The sequence below is a fragment of the Xiphias gladius genome, chromosome 23, assembly GCF_016859285.1.
Source record: "Xiphias gladius isolate SHS-SW01 ecotype Sanya breed wild chromosome 23, ASM1685928v1, whole genome shotgun sequence".
Taxonomy (NCBI): Eukaryota; Metazoa; Chordata; class Actinopteri; order Istiophoriformes; family Xiphiidae; genus Xiphias; species Xiphias gladius.
Window position 1 is genome coordinate 14,444,632 of NC_053422.1, and position 19,256 is coordinate 14,463,887.

Sequence of the window (19,256 nt, forward strand, 5' to 3'; positions counted from 1 at the left end):
CTAGATGTGTAAATAAGGTTCACCATATTATTAAAAGGTGATATGTCAAAGTTATATTAATTACTTGTTTTCTCCTGCTCCAAAGTGGCCAAAAAATCAGTTATTGCAAGTTTAACCTTAACCAAATAGTTTTAATTGCCTAAAATTAACTAAATCCCAACCATAGTTTAGTCAGCTAGCTCTCATAAGAATATGCAGAGAGCTGATATTTAGCATCTAGGTTTTGATCTTTGTCACCAGGTTTAGACAGGATTTAGACAGATTTAGGTAGATTTTTGTACATTTAATCCACTTGATATGCTGCATGTTACAGGCAGCAGGTAACTATTAATGTATGCATGCTAATAATAATGGCTTGAAGGAGACAATGTTTTATTATCAAATTAAGTGTCATGACATTGAGGGGGACAATCAGTACATAGATATGTGCTTAATGGCAAAAAGTAGTTAAATGTCTATAATGTGAAGAACTAAGAATAATGAAGCAAACTTATAGATAAACCCATTAGATTCTGAATGATTTAAAAATCGTAACCAAATATACTGTGTTTGTGGAGAAAACGTGAAGAATACCTACCTATAGCAGTACTTCACATAGCTAGGTAGATAACAGCTGCATAAGCAAAGAAACTAGCAATTACCAAAATCACCAAAACAAAGCTAAGCCCTACACTGTACATAAAAATCCTAATGCAAATTCCCTCTTGATATTAATTTTAGCAGGAGCATGCAACAACAAAGACTTAGCAATTATGGGAAGTGACGCATTCCCCATCTCGGTGAAAAACAGCTGGTCCTCCAGACAGAGTGGACAGGAAGAGCTTCGTCCTCCACCTTCAAGTGCTCTTTTTGGTCCACAGTTGATACAAAGAATGGCCAACGAATGAGCGTGCATAAGGGATATTTCCACCACTAACCGTCCCCCCATTTTGGCAGCAGCGGTGGCCACTTTTGGTAACAGCAGTGGCTACAGCCACTTGTAAGTCGCTTTGGATAAAAGCTGCTACCAAAAGAATAACTGTTAATTGAAATGTATATGGAAATGTACATTAGCAGCATTCGTACTGAAATACAGCACCCTGCATATTGCAAAGTGTGCATTGAATGTACACCATAGGAGTGTTTAGAAAAAAGATGTATTTATTTGGCTATCCTATCCAATCCTGGCAATGTCCTACCCTTAAACAAGGTTTGTACATATGGGAAAGTTCATGTGATAAATAAATAAATAAATAAAAAAAAAGGTTTTTGAACTCAATACATACTAATCTTGTTGTTGCCATTTAATTCCCTTAGAATGTGTGGATGCACATTGAAGCAGAAGATCACTTGGTGGCCTGATAGTGACATGACATACTACAAAAGGTAAGTTAAACTGTAAACATGTTAAGTAGGCACAGGCCTACTTATTTTTTGGTGTTGTTGGTATTTTTACATCTAAACCAAGCGCTACATGGTACTAGCTGCTTTACCACAAAGATGACAAAGGAAGGAAAAATTGCCAAATTCAGGCTTCATAAGTCCTTTCAGAAACCACCAAGTGATGTCACAGATATTTGTTGTTTTTGTATGTTTGTTTTGTTTTTTGAGTTTTTGGATTAGGTGAAATGCTGATTTTAGGAGGGGGTTGTTGTTTGTTTGTTTTGTTTTTTTGGTTAAGTGCCCTGTTACCATGTCAGTTACATCCCAGAAGTTTTTATAGCAAAACACATTTCTTGTTTCTGGTTATGTTTATTTAAGCATTTCTTTTTTTAACCTTTGCAACCTGTTATTTTACCAATGTGCAGTAGATATGCAGGATAGTTTTAACTGCCCAAATGCCTTTTATATGAGCCATTCTTTCACTGATAGTCCATACATAAATGCTTCATTAGTTTGCATTTCCTCACATCAATTAAGGCAAACACCAAAACAAAATAAAACTACTTACTGCTTACTACTACTTATTTCATATTCAGTTTAGTTTAATAGGAATATACTCTTAAAGGGGTGTCCCCAACATCTTTAAATAAACCTGATTCCACTCATTATAGTAATGTTCCATTTCAGCTGCAACCCTATTGTATGCCATAGTATATGAATGTACACTGAGAGAATATATCTTTATGTTTTGGAAATGGAGTGTTACAGCCCACTGTTCACTGAACTTTTAACTAGATTTAATGTATCCCTTCATCCACTATTAGCTGTTATGTCTCTGCATCAGTGGTGAACAAATCAGATGAATTGATGGATGATTCCTAACAGGTATATCTTCATCAAAATATAAGTATAAAAAATAAACATAAAATGAGTAATAATTGAAGTGCCTCCTTCACCACTGCATAAAGTTTTCACTGAAATACATGTGAGAGCATAATGGCCTTAGACATATGGTAAACTTTTCAAGGTAATGTAGTTGAACGACATGATGGATTTTAATGGAAAATGAATACTTGGATAAAATTACTGTAATGTGGAACTAGATACAGACAAATTTAATTATAGCCCATATCATCTTATAATATCGTATCATATCATATCATATCACATCATATAATGTGATTAAGAAACTGGCAAATCCTGATTTAAGAAACATTATAAATTCTATAAATGTTTTTATTCAGTTTATTTGGCAGAATGCACACAAAAGAATAGACCCAAAGAATCATGTTCTGTTGCCATCATATCTTATCAAAACTATGCAACTCTCTATCAACTCAGATTTTGTTTGCAAATAAATGACATCAAAAGGTGACTGTTTATTTGTGACAGTGTTTTTACGTAATCATAAGAGGTGTGTACAAAGAGAGAGTGACAAAGGAAATAACAGAGGATCATTAAACAGATAAGAATGAAAATGACACAGGATTAGGAAGCAAAACATGTTTAAAACAAATTAAGAGAAATGCATATTTTCGGTAAAAGGCATAGAATTTAAGGTTGAATAAATTTTCTTAAAAATGAACAGAAAAGTACTGACAGCATTTTAGAGAGTTCATAGTTTCCAAACAAGGATTGTCTTTGCAATTAGGGTATATACAACACCATCACTCTTTAGAATGTGTTATACAGGGCCAGCTCTATGTTGCATATATATGCTTCTGCACTGATTATATAAGATCAAAGCTTGAAAATGAAATCATCTCATACATAAAAAGTGGTAACTGTTTATATTTGTGTCTGGTGTATAAACAACATTTCCTTCAAAATAATTATTGTAGCTATCTGTTCTGTGCAATAGACCCCTGGATACAAATATACGACACCCGTTCATTAAAAACATTCATTTAATAGAATGAAATAGGACAAACTGACAGACCCTGTAATAAACTATTGATGAATATTTGGTAAATGGCATATTTTCAATAAATCTGGACTATGTACAAAAAAACACAATATTTATTATTACAATACAAATTAATCTTATTTACAGTTTGAAGGGATTTTAAACAATCTCATGCACTCCTGTCTAATTGATAAAAAAAAAAAGAATTACTGGTGATTAACTGATTGAGATGATTGTGTATGTCCCCTTAGGTTTCAAAGAGATAAAGTTTAAAGGATTTACCATATTAGGGGAATGTATTTCATTGTACATGAGAGAGTTTAAGTTGTTTCATAATTAATCATTTTTTTGGTGAAACAGATAGTTCAACTCTTGGGAACCTAAAACCACCTTTTGAACCACTGTCACTACTTGAGGATGAAGACAATCTCGACTTTTTAGAGGGTAGAGAAACACTTGCACTTCCCTCTGCTCCTGCTTCACTGTCCTCACCAAGTGTCACTTCATATGAGCCCTTTGACTTTGAACCAAAACCTCCAAAGGTGCCAAACTTCAGCTTGCCTTTCTTTCCTTTGACTTTGCTTCCTCCTAGGTCTAATGAAATGTCGCCACCCTCAGCTTCTAGGTGAGCTGAAGGAGAACTGACTGCAAGCCCCCCTTCATCACTCAGAGAAGAAGACCGATGCCTTGACTTCTTGAATAGATCCAGTGAGGCTGACTTGCCTTTAGTTGACACACTGAGTCCAGGATCACCCTCTAGTTCTAAGTTTCCACCCATCAGTTCCCCAGTGTGTACACTTAGGTCTTTAGACACCTTACTGCCCTTTCCACTAGTAGTTAATTCTACCTCTGGTCCCCGAAGGTCACCTGCACTACTGCCCTTTGCTTTTGATTTGCCAAATAATTTTGACATCTTTACCTTTACCTTGCCTTCACTGTGCCTCAGTTCTGGACTGGGAACCTCAATATTTTGTGAACCGGCTTGGCAACTAACAGATGGAGACTGTATGTTTATTCCTCCACTAGCTGAAAGTTCTGATTCAACATTTCTGCCCCCATCTTGGCCTTCCAGCTGAGGCAGAGCAATACCAAATTTGGGTACCTTGATTTTGGGAAATGTTACTGAACCCTCTGGGTATTGAAGATCACCACTTGCACTGCGCCCTGAAATACTTGCATCAATGTCTGCTCCACCTTTCACATTTAGCATTTTAACATTAGGACTCTTTAATTTCACATCTGACCCTTCCAAACTAACATTTGAACTGTCAATACCAGAACCCTCAATACTGGTGTTCAGGCTAGCAGAGGGCAAATCTATGTCAGGGGATTTCAGTCCCGCTGATAAAGATCCATCGCCCTTCACTTTTGGTGATTTGATGTCTAATTCCACATCAGGAAAATGAAGCTTACCAAAAAGAGGCTTCTTTGTCTTTGTTCCTTTGACATGGATATTGGGTGTGTCTACATCCAGGTCTACTGCTGGTGTTTCTATGTCAAGATCAGTTTTTTTAGCCTTTCCTTTCACTTTAGGAAGCTTAAATTTACCCTTTTTCCCCTTTACATTGATGTCAATATCAGGGGCGTCCAGACTCGCTTCAGTATCTGGGAGACTGACTTCTGTTTTGGAACCTTTTACTCCTACACTGAACATGGGTGTCTTAACCATGGACTCAGGGCCCTCCACGTCTGAGGATTTCATTCCAAACTTAGGACCTTTGAACTTAGGAAACGTAACACCTGTCTTTACTCCTTCCATAGTGATGGTTGGTACTTTAATGTTAGCATTTGCACCTTTGATATCTCCTTCCAATTTGGGCAATGAAGCATCAATCTCTCCTTTGATTTTAGGCCCCTTAGGGTTTATATCAAGATCAGGTGCTATAAAATCGATGTTAGATTTGGGAAGGTTTATGTCAATGCCTGGACCCTTAAATTTTGGACCTTTAATGTTCATTGATGGAATTTTAACTTTAGGCATTTCGACTCCACCCTTAAGTCCTTCAACGTCAAACTCTGGACCTTTGATGTCAATGGCAGGTATTTTTATGTCTCCTTCAGTCTTTGGAGCTGACAAATCCACATGACCTTTGAGTTTGGGTCCTCCAATATCAATATCAAAATCTGGCATCTTTGGTCCTTTTATGGTTGAAATCTTAACTTTGGATCCTTTGATTTTTGAGTCAGTGCCTTCAATGTCAATTTCTGGAGATTTGATGTCAATATCAGGTGCTTTCAGATCAATGTCAGCTTTGGGAAGGTTTACATCAACATCTGGACCCTCCACTTTTGGACCTTTAATGTTCAGTGATGGCATTTTGACTTTAGGCATTTCAAATCCACCTTTTGGCCCTTCGATATCAAAACCTGGACCTTTGATGTCAACTTCAGGGGCTTTTATGTCTCCTTCAAATGTTGGTACTGACACATCCACATCACCTTTGACTTTGGGAACTTTCAGATTGAAATCCACATCTGGCATGGAAATTTTTGGTCCTGAAATGGTTGGCATGTTGAATTTGGGTCCTTTGACCTTGCCACTAGGACTCTCAAAGTCAACTTCTGGTCCTTTGATATCTAATTCAGGGGCTTTAATATCAATATCAGCTTTCGGGAGGCTGACATCAACTTCTGGCCCTTCAACATTTGGAACTTTTACTCCAAAGGATGGCATTTTGAATTTAGGCATTTTAAATCCTCCTTTGTGGCCTTCAATGTCAACATCTGGTCCTTCAATGTCTAGCTTGGGAGCTTTTATATCACCCTCGATCTTTGGAACTGACACATCGACATCTCCCTTCATTTTGGGCCCTTTCAGACTAATGTCCCAATCTGGCATTGTGGGACCTGATATGGAGGGAAGCTTAAATTTGGGTCCTTTGAGTTTTGCATCGGGACCTTCAACATCAAATTCCGGCCCTTTAATGTCAACTTTAGGTCCCTTAACGTCAACGTTAGCTTTTGGGAGATTTATGTCAACATCTGGACCCTCCAGTCTTGGACCTTTGATGCCAAATGATGGCATTTTGATTTTGGGCATCTCAAATCCACCTTTAGGACCTTCGATATCAACCTTTGGACCTTTGAAGTCAACTTCAGGTGCTTTTATGTCTCCTTCAATCTTTGGACCTGACACATCCACATCACCTTTGAGTGTGGGACCTTTCATATTGAAATCCACATCTGGCATAGAGATTTTCGGTCCTGAAATGGTTGGTGTGTTGAATTTGGGTCCTTTGATCTTGCCACTAGGACTCTCAAAGTCAACTTCTGGTCCTTTAATATCCAATTCAGGAGCTTTAATATTAATATCAGCTTTTGGGAGGCTGACATCAACTTCTGGCCCTTCCACATTTGGGCCTTTTACTCCAAAGGATGGCATTTTGAATTTAGGCATTTTAAATCCTCCTTTGTGACCTTCGATGTCAACATCTGGTCCTTCAATGTCCAGCTTAGGAGCTTTTATGTCACCCTCGATCTTTGGAACTGACACGTCGACATCCCCCTTCATTTTAGGCCCTTTCAGACTAATGTCCCAATCTGGCATTGTGGGACCTGATATGGAGGGAAGCTTAAATTTGGGTCCTTTGAGTTTTGCATCAGGACCTTCAACGTCAACTTCCGGCCCTTTAATGTCAACTTTAGGTCCTTTAACATCAATGTTAGCTTTTGGGAGGTTTATGTCAACATCTGGACCCTCCAGTTTTGGACCTTTGATGCCAAATGATGGCATTTTGATTTTAGGCATCTCAAATCCACCTTTAGGACCTTCAATATCAACCTCTGGACATTTAATGTCAATTTGAGGTGCTCTTATGTCTCCTTCAATCTTTGGACCTGACACATCCATATCACCTTTGAGTTTGGGACCTTTCATATTGAAATCCACATCTGGCATGGAGATTTTTGGTCCTGAAATGGTTGGCATGTGGAATTTGGGTCCTTTGATCTTGCCACTAGGACTCTCAAAGTCAACTTCTGGTCCTTTGATATCCAATTCAGGGGCTTTAATATCAATATCAGCTTTCGGGAGGCTGACATCAACTTCTGGCCCTTCAAGTTTTGGACCTTTCCCCCCAAAGGATGGCATTTTGAATTTAGGCATTTTAAATCCTCCTTTGTGGCCTTCAATGTCAACATCTGGTCCTTCAATGTCCAGCTTAGGAGCTTTTATATCACCCTCGATCTTTGGAACTGACACGTCGACATCCCCCTTCATTTTAGGCCCTTTCAGACTAATGTCCCAATCTGGCATTGTGGGACCTGATATGGAGGGAAGCTTAAATTTGGGTCCTTTGAGTTTTGCATCAGGGCATTCAACATCAACTTCCGGCCCTTTCAAATCAATTTCAGGTGACTTAAAATCAATGTTTGCTTTTGGGAGATTAATATCAACATCTGGACCCTCCAGTTTTGGACCTTTAAAGCCAAATGATGGCATCTTAATTTTAGGCATCTCAAAACCACCCTTTGATCCCTCGATATCAACCTCAGGACCTTTGATATCAACTTCAGGTGCTTTTATGTCTCCTTCAATCTTTGGAGCTGACACGTCCACATCACCTTTGAGTGTGGGACCTTTCAGATTGAAATCCACATCTGGCATAGAGATTTTCGGTCCTGAAATGGTTGGCATGTGGAATTTGGGTCCTTTGATCTTGCCACTAGGACTGTCAAAGTCAACTTCTGGTCCTTTGATATCCAATTCAGGGGCTTTAATATCAATATCAGCTTTCGGGAGGCTGACATCAACTTCTGGCCCTTCAAGTTTTGGACCTTTCCCCCCAAAGGATGGCATTTTGAATTTAGGCATTTTAAATCCTCCTTTGTGGCCTTCAATGTCAACATCTGGTCCTTCAATGTCCAGCTTGGGAGCTTTTATATCACCCTCGATCTTTGGAACTGACACGTCGACATCCCCCTTCATTTTGGGCCCTTTCAGACTAATGTCCCAATCTGGCATTGTGGGACCTGATATGGAGGGAAGCTTAAATTTGGGTCCTTTGAGTTTTGCATCGGGGCATTCAACATCAACTTCGGGCCCTTTCAAATCAATTTCAGGTGATTTAAAATCAATGTTTGCTTTTGGGAGATTGATATCAACATCTGGACCCTCCAGTTTTGGACCTTTAAAGCCAAATGATGGCATCTTAATTTTAGGCATCTCAAAACCACCCTTTGATCCCTCGATATCAACCTCAGGACCTTTGATATCAACTTCAGGTGCTTTTATGTCTCCTTCAATCTTTGGAGCTGACACGTCCACATCACCTTTGAGTTTGGGACCTTTCAGATTGAAATCCACATCTGGCATAGAGATTTTCGGTCCTGAAATGGTTGGCATGTGGAATTTGGGTCCTTTGATCTTGCCACTAGGACTCTCAAAGTCAACTTCTGGTCCTTTGATATCCAATTCAGGGGCTTTAATATCAATATCAGCTTTCGGGAGGCTGACATCAACTTCTGGCCCTTCAAGTTTTGGACCTTTCCCCCCAAAGGATGGCATTTTGAATTTAGGCATTTTAAATCCTCCTTTGTGGCCTTCAATGTCAACATCTGGTCCTTCAATGTCCAGCTTGGGAGCTTTTATATCACCCTCGATCTTTGGAACTGACACGTCGACATCCCCCTTCATTTTAGGCCCTTTCAGACTAATGTCCCAATCTGGCATTGTGGGACCTGATATGGAGGGAAGCTTAAATTTGGGTCCTTTGAGTTTTGCATCAGGGCATTCAACATCAACTTCGGGCCCTTTCAAATCAATTTCAGGTGATTTAAAATCAATGTTTGCTTTTGGGAGATTAATATCAACATCTGGACCCTCCACTTTTGGACCTTTAAAGCCAAATGATGGCATTTTGATTTTAGGCATCTCAAATCCACCTTTAGATCCCTCGATTTCAACCTCTGGACATTTGATATCAACTTCAGGTGCTTTTATGTCTCCTTCAATCTTTGGACCTGACACATCCATATCACCTTTGAGTTTGGGACCTTTCAGATTGAAATCCACATCTGGCATGGAGATTTTCGGTCCTGAAATGGTTGGCATGTGGAATTTGGGTCCTTTGATCTTGCCACTAGGACTCTCAAAGTCAACTTCTGGTCCTTTGATATCCAATTCAGGGGCTTTAATATCAATATCAGCTTTCGGGAGGCTGACATCAACTTCTGGCCCTTCAAGTTTCGGACCTTTCCCCCCAAAGGATGGCATTTTGAATTTAGGCATTTTAAATCCTCCTTTGTGGCCTTCAATGTCAACATCTGGTCCTTCAATGTCCAGCTTGGGAGCTTTTATGTCACCCTCGATCTTTGGAACTGACACATCAACATCTCCCTTCATTTTGGGCCCTTTCAGACTAATGTCCCAATCTGGCATTGTGGGACCTGATATGGAGGGAAGCTTAAATTTGGGTCCTTTGAGTTTTGCATCAGGGCAATCAACATCAACTTCCGGCCCTTTCAAATCAATGTCAGGTGACTTAAAATCAATGTTTGCTTTTGGGAGATTAATATCAACATCTGGACCCTCCAGTTTTGGACCTTTAAAGCCAAATGATGGCATTTTGATTTTAGGCATCTCAAAACCACCCTTCGATCCCTCAATATCAACCTCTGGACCTTTGATATCAACTTCAGGTCCTTTTATGTCTCCTTCAATCTTTGGACCTGACACATCCATATCACCTTTGAGTTTGGGACCTTTCATATTGAAATCCACATCTGGCATGGAGATTTTTGGTCCTGAAATGGTTGGCATGTTGAATTTGGGTCCTTTGATCTTGCCACTAGGACTCTCAAAGTCAACTTCTGGTCCTTTGATATCCAATTCAGGGGCTTTAATATCAATATCAGCTTTCGGGAGGCTGACATCAACTTCTGGCCCTTCAAGTTTTGGACCTTTCCCCCCAAAGGATGGCATTTTGAATTTAGGCATTTTAAATCCTCCTTTGTGGCCTTCAATGTCAACATCTGGTCCTTCAATGTCCAGCGTGGGAGCTTTTATATCACCCTCGATCTTTGGAACTGACACATCAACATCTCCCTTCATTTTGGGCCCTTTCAGACTAATGTCCCAATCTGGCATTGTGGGACCTGATATGGAGGGAAGCTTAAATTTGGGTCCTTTGAGTTTTGCATCAGGGCATTCAACATCAACTTCGGGCCCTTTCAAATCAATTTCAGGTGATTTAAAATCAATGTTTGCTTTGGGGAGATTAATATCAACATCTGGACCCTCCACTTTTGGACCTTTAAAGCCAAATGATGGCATTTTGATTTTAGGCATCTCAAAACCACCCTTCGATCCCTCGATATCAACCTCTGGACCTTTGATATCAACTTCAGGTGCTTTTATGTCTCCTTCAATCTTTGGACCTGACACATCCACGTCACCTTTGAGTTTGGGACCTTTCATATTGAAATCCACATCTGGCATAGAGATTTTCGGTCCTGAAATGGTTGGCATGTGGAATTTGGGTCCTTTGATCTTGCCACTAGGACTCTCAAAGTCAACTTCTGGTCCTTTGATATCCAATTCAGGGGCTTTAATATCAATATCTGCTTTCGGGAGGTTTACATCAACTTCTGGCCCTTCAAGTTTTGGACCTTTCCCCCCAAAGGATGGCATTTTGAATTTAGGCATTTTAAATCCTCCTTTGTGGCCTTCAATGTCAATATCTGGTCCTTCAATGTCCATCTTGGGAGCTTTTATATCACCCTCGATCTTTGGAACTGACACGTCGACATCCCCCTTCATTTTGGGCCCTTTCAGACTAATGTCCCAATCTGGCATTGTGGGACCTGATATGGAGGGAAGCTTAAATTTGGGTCCTTTGAGTTTTGCATCAGGGCATTCAATATCAACTTCCGGCCCTTTCAAATCAATTTCAGGTGACTTAAAATCAACGTTTGCTTTTGGGAGATTAATATCAACATCTGGACCCTCCAGTTTTGGACCTTTAAAGCCAAATGATGGCATTTTGATTTTAGGCATCTCAAAACCACCCTTCGATCCCTCAATATCAACCTCTGGACCTTTGATATCAACTTCAGGTGCTTTTATGTCTCCTTCAATCTTTGGACCTGACACATCCATATCACCTTTGAGTTTGGGACCTTTCATATTGAAATCCACATCTGGCATGGAGATTTTCGGTCCTGAAATGGTTGGCATGTTGAATTTGGGTCCTTTGATCTTGCCACTAGGACTCTCAAAGTCAACTTCTGGTCCTTTGATATCCAATTCAGGGGCTTTAATATCAATATCAGCTTTCGGGAGGCTGACATCAACTTCTGGCCCTTCAAGTTTTGGACCTTTCCCCCCAAAGGATGGCATTTTGAATTTAGGCATTTTAAATCCTCCTTTGTGGCCTTCAATGTCAACATCTGGTCCTTCAATGTCCAGCTTAGGAGCTTTTATATCACCCTCGATCTTTGGAACTGACACATCAACATCTCCCTTCATTTTGGGCCCTTTCAGACTAATGTCCCAATCTGGCATTGTGGGACCTGATATGGAGGGAAGCTTAAATTTGGGTCCTTTGAGTTTTGCATCAGGGCATTCAATATCAACTTCCGGCCCTTTCAAATCAATTTCAGGTGACTTAAAATCAATGTTTGCTTTTGGGAGATTAATATCAACATCTGGACCCTCCAGTTTTGGACCTTTAAAGCCAAATGATGGCATCTTAATTTTAGGCATCTCAAAACCACCCTTTGATCCCTCAATATCAACCTCAGGACCTTTGATATCAACTTCAGGTCCTTTTATGTCTCCTTCAATCTTTGGACCTGACACATCCATATCACCTTTGAGTTTGGGACCTTTCATATTGAAATCCACATCTGGCATGGAGATTTTCGGTCCTGAAATGGTTGGCATGTTGAATTTGGGTCCTTTGATCTTGCCACTAGGACTCTCAAAGTCAACTTCTGGTCCTTTGATATCCAATTCAGGGGCTTTAATATCAATATCAGCTTTTGGGAGGCTGACATCAACTTCTGGCCCTTCAAGTTTTGGACCTTTCCCCCCAAAGGATGGCATTTTGAATTTAGGCATTTTAAATCCTCCTTTGTGGCCTTCAATGTCAACATCTGGTCCTTCAATGTCCAGCTTGGGAGCTTTTATATCACCCTCGATCTTTGGAACTGACATATCTACGTCTCCCTTTAATTTTGGTCCTTTCAGACTAATGTCCCAATCTGGCATTGTGGGACCTGATATGGAGGGAAGCTTAAATTTGGGTCCTTTGAGTTTTGCATCAGGGCATTCAACATCAACTTCGGGCCCTTTCAAATCAATTTCAGGTGACTTAAAATCAATGTTTGCTTTGGGGAGATTAATATCAATATCTGGACCCTCCACATTTGGACCTTTAAAGCCAAATGATGGCATTTTGATTTTAGGCATCTCAAAACCACCCTTCGATCCCTCAATTTCAACCTCTGGACCTTTGATATCAACTTCAGGTGCTCTTATGTCTCCTTCAATCTTTGGACCTGACGCATCCATATCACCTTTTAGTTTGGGACCTTTCAGATTGAAATCCACATCTGGCATAGAGATTTTCGGTCCTGAAATGGTTGGCATGTTGAATTTGGGTCCTTTGATCTTGCCACTAGGACTCTCAAAGTCAACTTCTGGTCCTTTGATATCCAATTCAGGGGCTTTAATATCAATATCAGTTTTTGGGAGGTTGACTTCAACCTCTGGCAATTCTACATTCGGACCTTTCCCCCCAAAGGATGGCATTTTGAATTTAGGCATTTTAAATCCTCCTTTGTGGCCTTCAATGTCAAAATCTGGTCCTTCAATGTCAACGTCAGGAGCTTTTATATCACCCTCAATCTTCGGAACTGACACATCAACATCGCCCTTCATTTTGGGCCCTTTCAGACTAATGTCCCAATCTGGAAGCTTGGGTCCTGATATTGATGGCAGTTTGATTTTGGGCCCTTTGAGTTTTGCATCAGGGCATTCAACATCAACTTCCGGCCCTTTAATGTCAACTTCAGGTGCCTTAACATCAATGTTTGCTTTGGGGAGATTAATATCAACATCTGGACCCTCCACTTTTGGACCTTTGATGCCAAATGATGGCATTTTGATTTTAGGCATCTCAAATCCACCTTTAGGACCTTCAATGTCAACCTCTGGACATTTGATATCAATTTCAGGTCCTTTTATGTCTCCTTCAATCTTTGGAGCTGACACGTCCACATCACCTTTGAGTTTGGGACCTTTCATATTGAAATCCACATCTGGCATGGAGATTTTTGGTCCTGAAATTGTTGGCATGTTGAATTTGGGTCCTTTGATCTTGCCACTAGGACTCTCAAAGTCAACTTCTGGTCCTTTGATATCCAATTCAGGGGCTTTAATATCAATATCAGCTTTCGGGAGGCTGACATCAACTTCTGGCCCTTCAAGTTTCGGACCTTTCCCCCCAAAGGATGGCATTTTGAATTTAGGCATTTTAAATCCTCCTTTGTGGCCTTCAATGTCAACATCTGGTCCTTCAATGTCCAGCTTGGGAGCTTTTATATCACCCTCGATCTTTGGAACTGACACGTCGACATCTCCCTTCATTTTGGGCCCTTTCAGACTAATGTCCCAATCTGGCATTGTGGGACCTGATATTGATGGCAGTTTGATTTTGGGCCCTTTGAGTTTTGCATCGGGACCTTCAACGTCAAATTCCGGCCCTTTAATGTCAACTTTAGGTGCCTTTACATCAATGTTTGCTTTGGGGAGGTTTATGTCAATATCTGGACCCTCCAGTTTTGGACCTTTAAAGCCAAATGATGGCATTTTGATTTTAGGCATCTCAAAACCACCTCTAGGACCTTCGATATCAACCTCTGGACATTTAATGTCAATTTCAGGTCCTTTTATGTCTCCTTCAATCTTTGGGGCTGACGCGTCCACATCACCTTTGAGTTTGGGACTTTTCAGATTAAAATCCACATCTGGCATAGAGATTTTTGGCCCTGAAATGGTTGGCATGTGGAATTTGGGTCCTTTGATCTTGCCACTAGGACTCTCAAAGTCAATTTCTGGTCCTTTGATATCCAATTCAGGGGCTTTAATATCAATATCAGCTTTTGGGAGGTTGACATCAACTTCAGGCCCTTCTACATTTGGACCTTTCACCCCAAAGGATGGCATTTTGAATTTAGGCATTTTAAATCCTCCTTTGTGTCCCTCAAGGTCAACATCTGGCCCTTCAATTTCCAGCTTGGGAGCTTTCATATCACCCTCGATCTTTGGAACTGACACGTCGACATCTCCCTTCATTTTGGGCCCTTGCAGACTAATGTCCCAATCTGGCATCCTGGGTCCTGATAGTGATGGCAGTTTGATTCTTGGTCCTTTGAGTTTTACATCAGGACCTTCAACATCAACTCCTGATCCTTTAATGTCAACTTCGGGTGGGTTAACATCAATATTAGCCTTGGGAAGTTTTATATCAACATCTGGACCCTCCACATTTGGACCTTTAAAGCCAAATGATGGCATTTTGATTTTGGGCATGTCAAATCCACCTTTAGGACCTTCGATATCAACCTCTGGACCTTTGATGTCAACATCAGGTGCTTTTATGTCTCCTTCAATCTTTGGAGCTGACACATCCACATCACCTTTGAGTTTGGGACCTTTCAGATTGAAATCCACATCTGGCATAGAGATTTTTGGCCCTGAGATAATTGGCATTTTGAATTTGGGTCCCTTGATCTTGCCACTAGGACTCTCCAAGTCAACTTCTGGTACTTCAATGTCTACTTTAGGAGCTTCTATATCTCCCTCAATATTGGGACCTACCACACTCACATCTCCCTTTAGATTGGGTCTTTTCAGATTGATATCCCAATCTGGAAGCTTGGGTCCTGATATTGATGGCAGTTTGATTTTCGGGCCTTTCAGTTTTGCATCAGAACCATCAGCATCAACTTCCGGCCCTTTAATGTCAACTTTAGGTCCCTTAAAATCAATGTTTGCTTTGGGGAGATTAATATCAACATCTGGACCCTCCACTTTTGGACCTTTGATGCCAAATGATGGCATTTTGATTTTAGGCATCTCAAATCCACCTTTAGGACCTTCAATGTCAACCTCTGGAACTTTGATTTCAACTTCAGGTGCTTTTATGTCTCCTTTAATCTTTGGAACTGACACATCCACACCACCTTTGAGTTCGGGACCTTTTAGATTGAAATCCACATCTGGCATAGAAATTTTTGGTCCTGAAATGGTTGGCATGTTGAATTTGGGTCCTTTGATCTTGCCACTAGGACTCTCAAAGTCAACCTCTGGCATTTTCAGTTTTGTTCCTTTGATTTTGCCATCAAGATTCTCAATGTTAACATCTGGTCCTTCAATGTTCATATCAGCTTTGGGAAGATTAACATCAACTTCTGGCAATTCAGCCTTTGGGCCTTTGAAACCAAATTTTGGCATCTTGAATTTGGATCCTTTAGTCTTTGGACCAGGCAATCCTAGGTCAACATCAAGACCTTCTGAGCTACCAGTTTTTCCCTTGATACTGATATCCCCTTGACCCAGTTTCACATCAGTTTCTGGGGCCTTTATCTTTGGACCCTTAAATCCAAACTTTGGCATTTTAAATTTTGTTTTCTTTGTGCTAATTTCTGGAACATCAACTGTAACATCTGGTCCCTGAAGTTCAGCTTTTGGCAGTTGAACATCTCCTTTCACATCACCCTTCAACTTTGGCCCCTTAAGGTTGATGTGATCTGGCAATGACATTTTAGGTCCAGATATTTTTGGTAACTTCATCTTTGGCCCAGTAAATTCTCCTGCTGGAGATTCAAAATCAAGGTTAGGGCCTTTGATGTCAATTTCAGGTGTTTTTATTTCTCCCTCTATCTTTGGAGCTGGCAAATCCACATCAGCCTTGACTTTTGGACCTTTTACACTGAAATCCACATCTGGCATGGAGAGTTTCGGTCCTGAAATTGTCGGCATGTTGAATTTGGGTCCTTTGAGTTTTGCACTCGGTCCTTCAATATCAAGCTCTGGTGATTTGATGTCAACGTCAGGCGCTTTCACATCAATGTTGGCTTTGGGAAGGGTTACGTCAACATCTGGGCCTTCTACTTTTGGACTTTTTATTCCAAAGGATGGAATTTTGATTTTAGGTATTTCAATTCCGCCTTTTGTTCCTTCAATGTCAATGTCCGGAACTTTAATGTCCACTTTGGGTGCTGCTATGTTTCCTTCAATCTTTGGAATTGACACATCCACATCACCCTTGACTTTGGGACCTTTCAGATTGAAATCCACTTCTGGCATGGAGAGTTTTGGTCCTGAAATTGTTGGCATCTTGACTTTGGGTCCCTTGATTTTTGCGTCAGGGCCCTCAATGTCAATCTCTGGAGCTTTAATTTCAACCTCAGGTGCTTTCACATCAATGTTGGCTTTGGGAAGGTTTATATCAACATCTGGACCCTCCACTTTTGGACCTTTAAAGCCAAATGATGGCATTTTGATCTTAGGCATTTCAAATCCACCCTTAGGCCCTTCAATGTCAATTTCTGGACCTCTGATGTCAACTTCAGGTGTTTTTATTTCTCCCTCTATCTTTGGAGCTGACACATCACCTTTGAGTTTGGGACCTTTCAGATTTAAATCCACATCTGGCATGGAGAGTTTTGGTCCTGAAATTGTTGGCATGTTGAATTTGGGTCCTTTGAGTTTTGCACTCGGTCCTTCAATATCAAGCTCTGGTGATTTGATGTCAACGTCAGGTGCTTTCACGTCAATGTTGGCTTTGGGAAGTGTTACATCGACATCTGGGCCTTCTACTTTTGGACCTTTCATTCCAAAGGATGGAATTTTAAATTTAGGCATTTTGAATCCACCTTTATGGCCTTCAATGTCGACATCTGGTCCTTCAATATCAACTTCAGGGGCTATTATTTCTCCTTCAATCTTTGGAAGTGAAACATCCAGATCTCCCGCAACTTTAGGACCTTTTACTTTGATGTCAAAATCTGGGACCTTGGGTCCTTTCATTGTTGGCATCTTGACTTTTGGTCCCTTGATTTTTGCATCGGGGCCCTCAATGTCAATCTCTGGAGCTTTAATGTCAACTTCAGGTGCTTTCACATCAATGTTGGCATTGGGAAGGTTTATATCAATATCTGGACCCTCCACTTTTGGACCTTTAAAGCCAAATGATGGCATTTTGATTTTAGGCATTTCAAATCCACCCTTAGACCCTTCGATGTCAAGCTCTGGACCTTTGATGTCAATTTCAGGTGTTTTTATTTCTCCCTCTATCTTTGGAGCGGACACATCCACTTCACCTTTGACTTTGGGACCTTTCAGATTGAAATCCACATCTGGCATGGAGAGTTTCGGTCCCGAAATGGTTGGCATGTTGAGTTTGGGTCCTTTGAGTTTTGCACTCGGTCCTTCAATATCAAGCTCTGGTGATTTGATGTCAACATCAGGTACTTTCACATCAATGTTGGCTTTGGGAAGTGTTACATCGATATCTGGGCCTTCTACTTTTGGACCTTTCATTCCAAAGGATGGAATTTTAAATTTAGGCATTTTGAATCCGCCTTTGTGGCCTTCAATGTCGACATCTGGTCCTTCAATATCAACTTCTGGAGTTTTTATTTCTCCTTCAATCTTTGGAAGTGAAACATCCACATCTCCCTCAATTTTAGGACCCTTTAGTTTGATGTCAAAATCTGGCACCTTGGGTCCTTTTATTGCTGGCATCTTGACTTTAGGTCCCTTGATTTTTGCATCAGGGCCCTCAATGTCAATCTCTGGAGCTTTAATGTCAACCTCAGGTGCTTTCACATCGATGTTGGCTTTGGGAAGGTTTATATCAACATCCGGACCTTCCACTTTTGGACCTTTAAAGCCAAATGATGGCATTTTGATTTTAGGCATTTCAAATCCACCCTTAGACCCTTCGATGTCCACCTCTGGACCTTTGATGTCGACTTCAGGTGTTTGTATTTCTCCCTCTATCTTTGGAACTGACACATCCACATCACCTTTGACTTTGGGACCTTTCAGATTGAAATCCACATCTGGCATGGAAAGTTTCGGTCCCGAAATTGTTGGCATGTTGAATTTGGGTCCTTTGAGTTTTGCACTCGGTCCTTCAATATCAAGCTCTGGTGATTTGATGTCAACGTCAGGTGCTTTCACGTCAATGTTGGCTTTGGGAAGTGTTACATCGACATCTGGGCCTTCTACTTTTGGACCTTTCATTCCAAAGGATGGAATTTTAAATTTAGGCATTTTGAATCCACCTTTATGGCCTTCAATGTCGACATCTGGTCCTTCAATATCAACCTCAGGAGCTTTTATTTCTCCTTCAATCTTTGGAAGTGAAACATCCACATCTCCCTCAATTTTAGGACCTTTTAGCTGGATGTCAAAATCTGGCATCTTGGGTCCCTTTAGTGTTGGCATCTTGACTTTGGGTCCCTTGATTTTTGCATCAGGGCCCTCAATGTCAATCTCTGGAGCTTTAATGTCAACCTCAGGTGCTTTCACATCAATGTTGGCTTTGGGAAGGTTTACATCAACATCTGGACCCTCCACTTTTGGACCTTTAAAGCCAAATGATGGCATTTTGATTTTCGGCATTTCAAATCCACCCTTAGGCCCTTCAATGTCAAGCTCTGGACCTTTGATGTCAACTTCAGGTGTTTTTATTTCTCCTTCTATCTTTGGAGCGGACACATCCACTTCACCTTTGAGTTTGGGACCTTTCAGATTGAAATCCACATCTGGCATGGAGAGTTTTGGTCCTGAAATTGTTGGCATGTTGAATTTGGGTCCTTTGAGCCTGGTCCTTCTATATCAGCTCAATATCAATGTCTGGTGATTCATGCTTTTTGCTTTCACTTCAATGTTTTGGTTGGGAAGTGTTACATCATCATCCTGGGCCTCTTACTTTTTTTCTTTTCAAGGAATGGGATTTTAATTTTATTT

The 19,256-nt window shown here is 40.6% G+C and overlaps 1 protein-coding gene across 3 annotated transcripts in view; it reads right to left on the bottom strand.

Moving 5' to 3' along the window:
- Positions 1-2,721: 2,721 nt before the first annotated feature.
- Positions 2,722-19,256, bottom strand: part of ahnak (AHNAK nucleoprotein) — a 35,721-nt gene continuing 19,186 nt past the window's right edge. For 2 of the 3 annotated variants that reach the window (XM_040119298.1, XM_040119299.1), the window contains exon 7: positions 2,722-19,088. In XM_040119298.1, coding sequence (XP_039975232.1) covers positions 3,609-19,088 — 15,480 coding nt within the window. In that variant the 3' untranslated portion in view covers positions 2,722-3,608. Of the gene's footprint in view, positions 19,103-19,256 lie in introns of all 3 variants that reach the window. The other variant, XM_040119297.1, reaches the window with a different exon arrangement.